General features: G+C 36.0%; 2 protein-coding genes across 6 annotated transcripts in view; one reads left to right on the top strand and one right to left on the bottom strand.

The window, feature by feature from the left end:
- LOC308706904 (CASK interacting protein 2) overlaps nt 1-2,593 on the top strand; it is a 74,966-nt gene extending 72,373 nt beyond the window's left edge. For all 5 annotated transcript variants that reach the window (XM_081392799.1, XM_081392798.1, XM_081392796.1 and 2 more), the window contains one exon: nt 894-2,593. In XM_081392799.1, coding sequence (XP_081248925.1) covers nt 894-990 — 97 coding nt within the window. In that variant the 3' untranslated portion in view covers nt 991-2,593. The remainder of the gene's footprint in view (nt 1-893) is intronic.
- A 56-nt stretch (nt 2,594-2,649) lies between these two features.
- Nucleotides 2,650-12,451, bottom strand: part of nme2a (NME/NM23 nucleoside diphosphate kinase 2a) — a 34,450-nt gene continuing 24,648 nt past the window's right edge. Inside the window, exons 2-5 of the mRNA XM_081393442.1 lie at nt 5,970-6,102; nt 4,771-4,872; nt 4,512-4,624; nt 2,650-2,918 (exon numbers count right to left, since the gene is read on the bottom strand). Coding sequence (XP_081249568.1) covers nt 2,801-2,918; nt 4,512-4,624; nt 4,771-4,872; nt 5,970-6,098 — 462 coding nt within the window. The 5' untranslated portion in view covers nt 6,099-6,102 and the 3' untranslated portion in view covers nt 2,650-2,800. The remainder of the gene's footprint in view (nt 2,919-4,511; nt 4,625-4,770; nt 4,873-5,969; nt 6,103-12,451) is intronic.

Below are 12,451 nucleotides of genomic sequence, written 5' to 3'. Positions count from 1 at the left end.
ATAGCAAACTCTCATCGAAATGTAAAAGGACGGCAGGTTGCTTGTCAGTGTAAACACGCCTTTATTAAAGACCCCCTGTGGTAAAAATCAAGTTTTGAATGTTGTTTATATGTCTATGTGGTGTTTTTAATATGCTTTAAGACAAACCATGTGCAAATTCAACACCATAGCTGAGTATTTCCTCATTAAAAGTGAAAAAATCGCATCACAAACTACCTGGTAACCAATCACGTCACGAGGGTAACGAGCGTTAGCGTATCATTAACTATGCTGCGAAGCAGGGGAGTCCCAGGTTATCCCGGTATATTTTTCTGTTGATATGAAATATCTGGTACATTTAGCAATATAGTGGGTGAATTTAGTATGTGATGTATATTACAATGTTATAATGAACTATATGCCTTTCTCCACTGATGTTCAAAGCATTTCTAAGGATGCTGATTGTTAGAAGGCATCTAGTCTGATTCTGAGATGGTGAACGCAAACATGGCTTGTGTAACTTTAGCAACACATTATTAGCTGTTCAATAACGTAGTCAAGCAAAAGGCTAATCATATTAATTAGTGCCATGTGTGGCATTCTAGAGAGCGATACATAAAACTCATTAACATTCTGATACATCAACTTGTAGACGAGTCTGTGTGAGTGAGTGGAGTCGGGGCTCATTTGCATATTCATGGTTCCACGAATACTAAATGATGTAGAGTTAAATTCAAGCTTTTTCAGGCACAGATAAAAAAAATTAACAGGAAAAAACTTTAAATATGTCATTTTGGTGATCAAAAATTAGTTTTAAGGGATAAAATGATTGACTACAGGGGGACTTTAAGACACACTCACAATACCTCCAATTTAAACCTTCTCAACCTTGTTTTTGCTCTTCTTTCTCTCAGGGGCATTAACACAGTGAAGTCAGCTGGGAACATTCTTGATGATATAGGGAACATGTTCGATGATCTTGCTGACCAGCTGGAAGCCATGTTGGATTGACCTACTGTAATTCCTATAACCTATGCATGGGGCCTTCATGCGAGCTTCTGGATGATTTAGACATGCGATGTCTAACTTCTCACACTTTGTTTACAACACACCTTGGTGATCCTGCTTACAAGTATTGGTTTTAACAGTTGAATTAAATTAGCTAATTTAAGATACTAGTTGCAATGAACTGCGGTGGATCCTGCCTCAAATTTCCACAAAAGATCCACTTTCACATCTCTAATCTTATCCCAAAATGTTGCTTTCTGCATCTTCGGTTTGCTCGGACAGGATATCTACAGTGAAGATTGCAGAATGTAAGCACTTACTGTTCAGATCTACTGTACTAAAGCTCTTCCCACAGAGACACTTTTAATTTCCTGTTGTGCTCAGATCAAGACTTACAGTTGGCCTCTAGCAAATGGATATACGGTGTAAAATCTAAGTGAGATACAACCAGATCTCTGTTTCAAGTGCTCTGAGACTTATCACTCTTCAATTGGGTTTTCTGTAGACGGGAGGATCCTTTATTTGGTTCAAAAGTAAGCAATAATACAACTGATCAAAACATAAGAAAACTGCTCAGCGGACATCATCATTGTGTAATGACCCAAACCTCATGGACCAAGTATGTTTTACTATAATGAAACTTCATGTCCTGCCAACAGATTCAGTGTTGTACAGTATATTTGTAGTTGCACTGTGCAGTGTCTGTTTAAACCTTTGCTTAACTAGATCTTAAAATGTTAAGAAAATGACACTTCTTAACAAAATAATAGAGCCATAGTATATTTTGACAACTGTTGTGTTTTGGGAAAGAGAAAACATTGTATGGATTACATCTATTATATATTTTTGTACCAGAACGATAATTTATTTGCTTTGTCAGGTTAAAAAGGGACAGTCCCTCTTTGTGAATGCTGTCATTCTGGCAAAACTAGAAACTGCAAAGCACTACATTTTTTGTCTCGGCTGACCAAAAGGGAACTTGCATTTTAATAAACAGGGGCCCATGTGGTTAAAACACAAAAATATCACCAAACTAGAGGACGAGAAGTGTTCAAATGGAGCTTTAAAGTCTCAAACGGCTATTCACTTCTGTGAATCTTGTGCACTTTTACATATTCAACATTTATGTAGTGTATGTACTATGTATATTTTATTGTATCAATTTATTTCTGCATGTACTGTACACTGGTAAAACAACCAGTACTTGAATGAAAGAGACTTTCTCTAACTGTCTGATGTAAACTACATTGTTCAAAAATCTGCGAGAAGACCAGACCATCCTGTTCTTGCATGCTTTATTTTTTTCTAAGTAGCAATCTGGAATCCTATATTTTGTATTATGTGGCATAATGATATTTTAATGGACTTTATGAAAACAGCACTGCTGGTGCTACAGTATCATTTAAATGAGCACTGTGTACTTTATTTACCCAAATTCATTCCTTTCTGCAGTGCTTCATGTGGCATTGCTCTGACAAAAAACATACACATGGTTCGTTGCTTTGCCTGAATGGGGCCACGAATACCATACAGTAAGAATAAATAGGCTTCTAATTCATCCATTTGAACTACTTGAAGTATTATGTTCAATAAATCCTTGAATTACATGACTTGTGTCGGCATGGCTCGAGCTTTTGTTTTATAATATAGTACCAGCTCATTGAAAGTGTCCCTTGAACTCACAGGATTTATTGTTTTATTGAAAAGACAAGCACCAGAAACATTGGGGGGGGGGAATGAAAAAGAACTGAATCAAAGCAGAAACTCCAGAGAGGGAGAAATGTGCGGAGAAATGTGCAGAAAAATAACGTGTTCAGCCATTGAGCCAGCTGTCCTGACATTTGGTGTAGTCACAGATCTCGTCTGGTTTGAACCACAGGTTGATCTCAGCGTTGGCACTGTCCAAAGAATCACTGCCGTGAATGATGTTCCTGAAGCCAAAGCAATTTAATGTTAGCAAAAACTAGTGCAGGTAAATAAATGAAAGTGACAGATACATTCTAGTTAGTGGTCGGTAAAATGTAAAGTCTCTTATGCGCACCAAGGCTGCGTTTATTTGACCGAAAATACAGTAAAAACGGCAATATTGTGAAATATTATTACCATTTAATTTTTTTAAATTGTATTCCTGTGATAACAAAGCTGAATTTTCAGCATCATTACTCATTACATACATCATTACAGTCTTCAGTGTCACATGATCTTTCAGAAACATTTATTATATATTATCACTGTTGAAAACCGTTGTCCTGCCTAATATTTTTGTGTAAACCGTGATGCATTTTTTCAGGATTATTTGATGTTCAAATCAAAGTTCACTCTGAAGGGCCTTTCACACGGAGCACGATTAAGCGACGTGAATTAACGACGCAATGGCGCTCTTGAATCGAAGCAACAGTATGGAGTTCATTTTGTGCCATAATTAAACAAACAAATACAGCATTTTGCAAACAAACTCGATCTGCTTGCAAAGGAAAACTCGCCTCGCAAACAAACAGAAAGCAATGTGCAAGTACAAAGTAGTCTGGCTATCACCAGACCAAGCTCAATCTTTTAAGATTGAACATTAGTCTGGGGAGTCTGCTCTGTATTTTCTGCTGCACAAGAGGCGTAATCAACGGGTATAGTTCAAATGACTCTGTACGCAATTGGATAGTCCTTTAACCAATCAGACCAACGTGAGGCAGGAAACATGTCAACACAAATGTGTTGGTTTGTAGCATTGATCAGCGGTTTGCAGAAGCAGCAATGGCATCGAGTGATTTTTGCAGGTTGTGCAAAAAAAAAAAACATGAAAGTGAGTGGTATTTACACCCACTCGAGCGATTTGTTTGCTAAATTAAAGAAGCCATTGAGCATCGTCAAGAGGTTAAAAGGAATTGGATGGACGGTCAAGCGAGAGACTGCTTGCCATCGCTTCTCTATCGTCATCGTGTTAAACACGGCAATAGCGCGCCAGGTGGGTAAGCCAGTTTGTGATTGGTCCCCGCAGATTTGTATCAGAAGCAGGATAGAAAAATGTACAGGTTTCCAGCCTGAGCTGCAGGGCGAAATCAAATCGCCGGCAGATCGGGCTGGGTTTACCCAGTCTAAGTACAAAGGTTAATCTGAGCGAAAATGCAGTGGAGTAACAAATATATATTGTGTTTTACAAATATAAATAAATGAGCCTAGATAATATTTCACAAATAAATACAAACCATCCTACAAATTGTATGTAACCTTTGAACAAGTACCAAATCTAGTGTATACAAATGCATATCTGTCTGTTATGATGAGACAATTGGCTTTTTGTGAGATCTCGGCTCGATTTTCTCACAATTGTGTCCAGGCAGATTTTCTCAGATTTTCAGACGCTTCAAAATGAAGTGATATACAATGTATATTGTGAGAAAATTCAAGTGTTTTTTTGACCTTGGATGCATGTAAACCTATTGAAGGAGAACAAAATTAGGAACCTTTAAAATAGCACTTTGAAACAAAGTCATCAAAATGTAATTTTAGAATACAGTATGAGATCTTACCGGGTAACCTGAACGCAAAAGTCACCTCGGATAGTCCCAGGCTTGGAGTCAATAGGATTAGTCTCGCCGAGCATTACTCTACCGGTTTTAATAATGTTAAAACCCTCCCACACCTAAAAATATATCACGGAAATAACATTAGTACAGTCAACTTCATGAAATGTATGAAGAATATTTATTAGCAATAAGGGATAAACATTATTAAATTCAAAGTGCCTTAGAGCCGCACTCTGGGGAAAATAAATATAAATAGGTTTACCATGGCAACCACAGGGCCAGAGGACATATAACTGACAAGCCCAGGGAAGAACGGCCGGTCCTTTAGGTCACCGTAGTGCTGTCTTAGAAGATCCTCATCGGCCTGCATTAAAGACAAGCAAAAAACACAGCAGTGGAGAAAGTTTTGTGAATTAAAGGTCCGTTAATCCCACATCCCCCTTTGAGTTTTTTTTTTTTTTTTATGACAAAATCTTCATTTTGTGCTTGTGGTCATGTTTACTGTAACGAGAAAGTCACATGATGATATATATGTGCAGACCACAAGGAACTAGTAATTGGTTTAACCCCTAAAACAAGTGCGTGTCTGAGAGAGTTCAAGTTCCCTCACACTAAAAATAGAGTTTTCTAAAATTATAGACTAGGGAAAAATCGAAAATATATAACGTTTTTAATCTGTTAAGTAATATAGTAAAAATGTAACAATCAGAGAATCAAATTAAATTGCAGTTCTAATAGAATTATATAAAAATTATAAAAAATTTTGAAACCATTAACTAGAATACAGTATAGCCTATTATATATTTACATAATATAGGCTTAACTTATTTTTGTCAAGTTAGAAATATTTCTAACCATGTACTGTATATAGTTTATATTAAAAACATTCATTAGATAATATAATATATTTTAAAATCATGTGTGTGTATATATATATATATATATAATGTATTTTCATCTGCATTTTTTCTTCATTTTTACTTAGATATACACAAAGATATATAGATATATACAAATTCTGTCAAGTAGCATCCTTCTGCTAGAAGATGCTGAAATAACAGAATGTTGCTATGAGAGCTGCCTAGTGATAATATATAGCCTATGATAAATATATTTTTAAATAATGTAGAAATAAAAAAACAAATCTTGCATTTTTGTTACATTCGCATTGCACAATACATCCACAAATAAAACTAATGTTATAGCATGTAACCGCCATTCAAGGGATAACCCAAAAATGGAAATTATGTAATCATTTACTCATCCCCAAGTTCCAAACCTGTATGAGTCTTCTGTTGAAACCGTGTAGAAGTCATATAGTCAATGCGGGTGTCGTCAATTGTCTGGTTACCAACATTACGAACAATCCCTTTAATCTCGACGCCCTCTTTAGCACTGTTTGGCTATTAAAATGCAAGTCCAATACAAACTATTGAGATTAAAAAGGTTCATTTAATTTACCTGGATTAACTTCATAGCAACTAACTTGAACCCTTTCTGTTCGAAGCGCTTGATGATCTCTCCGACAAGTCCCCTCTGCACTCCATCAGGCTTGATGGCAATGAAAGTGCGCTCCTCGTTTCCAGACATTGGGCTAAAATTAAAAAATAAATACCGGTAAAACATACACGGAAAAAAGCTGCAGACAGAACTGCATTGAAACTTACTTCGTCCCACATTTATCACACTGGGCTGGAGGTGTGGATGGGGGTTTCGTTGATGAAACCCCTGACCCCATCACTAAAGTTACATTTCAAGTGACAGGGGAAGATCCTTCTGTCTTGGCCTGTATTGACGGCTTACTGTAACTGTAACTGGCTACTTAAATCGTGACTAGTGATCTGATCTGATCGCTGTCCTCAAGCATCCTGATTCCTGACCCCAGCATGTTATCTAATCACCTTTTCATATTAACAAACTTTATTTAGCCAAATCTATTCTAAAATAAAAGGCTGAAGTCTTATAAAATCATAATTTCATTCGAATTTCCATTTCAACTGACACTTTTATTAAACTATTATACAGGATAATTATAATTGGGAATACAAGTAGCAACCGATCTGCGCGTGTGCAGAAGCATGCCGTGATCTCAGCATTGTCATTATTTCATTTGTAAGATTAAACTTTTGTCAAATAAACACGACAATAAAACACAGTGAAAATATTTTTCTTACTTTCTTTGACGACAGTCCACGAGTGTGCAGTTGATACCTCGCGCGCGTGCTTTCACTAATCCATGATCATCTGCAGTTTGTGTTTTATAGAGGTGGGCGGAGACTGATTCAGTGCTCGCGCATTCAGTGATGTTTAATCTGTTGCGATGGAATCCAAATGATACTCAAAACATATAACTCCTTAACAAATCTTGCTTGATTTTACGCAATTATTAATTAATAATTAATTATTATTATTAGATTGTTTTTTTCCCCCGCCAAGATAAAGTTATTTAAACTTTAAAAAGACAACATATCTTTCTGTGCATCATTTCTTATATTTCCACCAACAATACATCTGTATCTTTAAAAAGTCTTAGGATAGATTGTAAATAAATAGGGGGGGGGTGGTGCTTGTTGTCACATTTTTTACTCCTGCAGTGAATATTTCTCAGAGTAGGTTTATTACATCAATAGATTTTACATTTACAGACATTATTTTTTTAAATAATAAGTAAAAATTATATATATTATATATAATATTATAATTATTATTAAATTATTATAATGAAAATAATAACTTTTTACATTTAAATAGTTTAAAATAATTTAAAAACATTTTAATAATAATATTTTACATTTTAATATTTTCAAAAGATTATATAGGCCTATATATTTCAATTCATATTTTAATGAATTTTAATCAAAGTAAATTTTATTTAATTAAATTTGAATTTATTTATTACAATTTTAAAAAAAGTTTTAAAAAGTTTCTCTTTTTAATTTCTCTTTTCTTCTACATTTTCCCCTTCTGTTTTGTTTTTATTCCCTCCCCCATAAGAGTATGATTCTGTATGCGTCCCCGTTTATAAATGCATTAATAATATAAAAGATTCAGTTATTCAATTAACGTTTCATGTTTTTTTGTAATGTAAATTTAGTCTCATGGTAACACTATTTTCAATGGAGCTCTAATGGGTTACAGTAATTCTAATTGCATATTAAAATTCATCATGCAATCACTGAAAAGCACATTAGAGCATCATAAAATATCTTATTCGTTAAGTGCATATAAAGCAATTTATCCTCTGAGCACTAATTTAACAGCTCCAGTTAAGCCACAACATTTTAACGTATATCCTGCACATGGCCATTATCTCCATCTGTAGAACATATATCCATGGTGGAAGTTAGATGGTGTAAGATTTGGGACCCATTAGACTATCTGTGCAGAGAAGAATTATGCATTAAATCTCTGCTCATATTCAGCATCATCCTCATGCAGGGAATCACTGCACTGCAGTAATGTCAGTTACTTCATACTCTTTTACACAGTTCCATTAAATGTTTTATGCAACAGTGCCAGTGTCTAATACATGCACAGTGTAGTGGCACTTTTGGCTGTTGCTTTTATATCACTATTAATTGACAGTCTTTTGAAAACTTGTAGTGAAGGCATGCAAGGCAGTTCAACTTCAGCTTTGTACAAAAGAGCGTTTAAGAGGGTTCTCAGTCCTATTAAATAGGCCTAAAGTATAGTGCACCACACTGACAATAAAATGAAAAGCAAAAGTGTGGAAAAGAGTGTTCATTGCTCATAAGTGTACACTGAAAAAAAATGAAACAACCACATTTATATAAGTGCATTGTTATATTGGTCTAATTGAAAACCATGTTGTCTGGTTTAAACCCATTTTTGTTCAATTTGTCTAAAAGCAAATAATACTCCCAACAGAAAAATGAACACCAGACACCATCAGAATACTGATGTGATGTAGCCTATATTTTTAAAAAGACATCACAATAAGCAAAAAGTTATTTTTTGTTGTTTTATCTTAACTCAGCATTCTACTTTCATAATTAATTTAGCTTATGTTTCATCTGGTGAAATTTTGTAAAACTAAAAAGCCCCAACATTTGTTGGGGGGCTTATGTCAAAATAAATGTATATTGATTAGAGATGGGCTTTACAATAACATTTCGGTAACACACTTTACAATAAGGTTCATTATAGTTAACATTAGTTAATGTATTAACTAACATGAACTAACCATGGGCAATACATTTGTTGTTAACGTTGGTTAATAAAAATAAAGTTGTTCATTGTTTGTTCATGTTAGTTCACAGTGCATTAACTAATGTTAACAAGATTTTAATAAAGTATAGTAAATGTTGAAATTAACATTAATAAAGATGAATAAATGTTGTATAAGTGCAGTTAATTATTACTTCATGCTAACTAATGTAGTTTCCTCATAATATAGAGCTAGTAAGTCCCGCCCATCTGTAAAACCCCAAGTGGACCTCTACTGTAGGTTGAAAAATCGTCAATGCAAGTGAATGTGAGAAAATAATTACTTTCTGGTCCCGTTTGAATTGTGCCATGAATGTGAACATATGTTGTCTGTGAATTTTTTATATAATTTTTCATGTTACGAGTTTGACAGTATATTGCACGAGTCTTTGGCTAGCAGTTGTGGAAAAGACATAACGAGAAAGACTACATGTCGCCTATGTGACGTCACCCCATAACACATTTTCCCTCCACTTGTCAAATCACGGTGCTAATGCTGCGATAATCTATGGAGACAGATCGAGATGCCTGTGTGTTTTGTACCCAAATGTCACCATTCAAACCAAATGGGCTGTTCTTTCTTCAGATTCACGTCTGATGTAAAAAGAGTTGTAGTCCACAAAGTGCTCTCACACAAAGTCTAACCGTATCAAACTTCTACCTGCTAAATTGTAGCATTCTTCACACGAAAAATTATATTAAAAATTCACAGACAACATATGTTCACATTCATGGCAAAATTCAAATATGACCAGAAAATAATTATTTTCTCACATTCACTTGCATTGACGATTTTTCAACCTAGAGGTCCAGTGGGGTCAGCGGAAGGGGCGGGACTTACCAGCTCTATACATTTGCACATCATCACATTTTCAATGACTCTCAAACGACTCGTCGAATGAAATCTAAATCCCTCCTTTTCTCTGTTCTGATTGGCCAGACAGCTCAGTCTGTTGTGATTGGCCTACCGTGTACAGACTGTTGAAAACAAAACCTCCCATTTCCATAACAACGTCAGCTCTGCTTGTCCTGAGGCTTCCTACACCTAAACACAGTAACAAACAATGACGTCGATTTTACCATATCAGTGCGAGCGCGAGTCCGATGATGAAACATTGGAAGAATTCATTCAACCCGAACCTCCATCGCAAGGACGACTCGAGCAGGACTCAATTTTTCTCAGTGACACACTACTCAGATAAGGTGCATTATATGAGATGTTGCAACTGTAATTCCTCACCATCAGCATCACCATCAAGTGCATGTCCATCAACAAACCCATTATTTTACTTGTACTAATTTATTTACCGAGTCTTTTTCTAATATATTGCGGTGAACACGTGGAAACTGTATCAATAACAGTGCATGTATATATATATAAGCTGAGTTCTAGCGTGAATGATCTGATGTAACATAAACATTGGTAAAACAAATATTTCCTCAAAGTAGTGAGAACGACAGACAATCAGCATTAATAGACACATTTTTTTTTTAGGAAATAGTGGCCCACAACTGATTAGCAGAAGTATTTCAGTTAGACAGTGATAATGTGAGTTAGCCAGTTAGCAGGAGACCTACACAATATAAAACTCAAAACTAAGTATTTTGAACACCATCTTTCAAGTGCAAGCGGTTTGTGAATCCTGTATTGAACTCTGAGATTTTAGAAGCAGTGTTCAGTAAAATAAAGGGAACACAGCAAACGTTTAGGATTATACTGCTGTGATATCGTGGTAAAGATTAAAGGGGGGGTGAAATGCTATTTCATGCATACTGAGTTTTTTACACTGTTAAAGAGTTGGATTCCCATGCTAAACATGGACAAAGTTTCATAAATTTAATTGCACGTTTGAAGGAGTATTTCTGTGCCAAAAATTGTTCTTCCGGTTTGTCACAAGTTTCGGAAAGTTTTTTTCGAGTATGGGTATGTATGACGTCAGATGTAACGGAATTTCCTAATATGGGTCCTAAGGGCACTTCTCCGGTAAGATCGCGGGCGCGCGTGCACTCCTAGACCAGAGAAAGAGAGCGAAAGCAGTTCGCCATCAAAGCGCCCTGCCCGGCTTTTGGGAAGCCAATGTCACCAAAGAAGTGTGTTTTTGGTTGCCAGGGCAAGACAACCCTGCACAGATTCCCAAAGAACCCAGCGTTAAGGGACCAGTGGATGGAGTTTGTTTTCCTGAGCATAAACGGAGTTGTGTAGACTGTTTGTTCCCTGCATTTCGACGATGATTGTTTGGATTTGCAGATCGATGGATTTGCAGATCGTCTAATGCTTAAGGATCGAGCAGTCACAATGATAAAGGTTCGGTGAGTAAAACTGCTTCTAATCTATTGTCTCTGTGTGTTGTTACTAGCTTGGCGCTAGCACAGCTTTAGCTTCGCCCACACGGCCCGCCTCCAGCCGCTCGGTTTTTTCGGGAAAGACTCGGTACATCCAATCTTTCTTAATATAATATAATAAAACTAAAGACTTTTTGGAGATATGAAGGGTATACAATACTACTAGTAGTGCAAGACAATACTACTCTATAGTTACTCAAGATTAACAGGAGATTGGGTGAAAATGAGCATTTCACTCCCCCTTTAACTTTAACCACTGATTCTTTACATGCTCGTCTTTGGGCAGTGAAAAAAAACTGGCTTTGCCTTCACATTATAGAGCACAGCGTCTTCTCGACCTGATGCTATCCAGTATCCAAAGGAATCAGCTGCTGGTTTAAGGTTTACGTTTTCCCTGTTGTCTGTGTGCAATAAGTGGGTGGGCAATATTCTAATGTATCGTCTTGACGTCACAACGAAACGGCTCGTTTGAAAAACGATTCATTTAATTGACTCAGTCTCAGAGTCGACTCTTACTTTTGAAAGGCAATAACTTTATATACGGTGCACTTTCAGATTTAAAACTTTGCAGGAAGTTTTCATTCACTTAGAGCTATGTTACACACTACATGAAATGTCATTTTCAAAAATCCATAATAGGGGCCCTTTAAATAAATATTTGATATGAACTAATACATTTGGCTGTAACAAGTTATTATTAAAAATAAAAATAAAAATCAGTGTACATGTATGCAGTCACATACACATAATGAAAAAAGAAACAAAGAAGTAAAAACACAAAGGTTTATCTGTAGCATTAATCAACAATATAGTGCAACTTTTCCATATAAATACAACCCTACCAAAGTTTAGGTGTACTCAGTCTTTTATCCATTTCAGATATGACCATGACATGACAAGAACGATTGCTGACAAGATCTGTCCAGTTTTGGCAATAATTCATGTTTGCATTCTCAACCCATTATTCCTATTTGCAGTCAATGCAGTTTTTGGCAACAGAGGTATTTATGGTGCTGACCCTGAGAAAAAGACAAGAAACAAACAACTCATGCCCCCAGCAACTTCAGTACCCAAACACACACTGTGCAATGGTGGGGTAATCATGTTACTGACCAAAGATTTTTTAGCAAATGTTGGGCCTTCACAAGTATGTGTCATGCAACACAATGTATGATAATGAGTGATCTAAAGGTGCAGACGCAGTCACATTTACCATTGTTCGACTAATTTTCACAGGCAAATTCCAGTCATTTCAATAGGAATCCACACAACTGGAAATTTCGCATGTAGGTGAAAGATTTCCTCACGCAGATTTGTGCTTCCTACACTATTGATAATAGACAATGGAGCTTTTTGCCTAATGTGAGCACACC

The sequence above is a fragment of the Scardinius erythrophthalmus genome (genome assembly GCF_964197995.2).
Source record: "Scardinius erythrophthalmus genome assembly, chromosome: 18".
NCBI lineage: Eukaryota > Metazoa > Chordata > Actinopteri > Cypriniformes > Leuciscidae > Scardinius > Scardinius erythrophthalmus.
The sequence above is the reverse complement of the archived record's forward strand: the minus strand, read 5'-3'. Positions and strand labels throughout refer to the sequence as shown.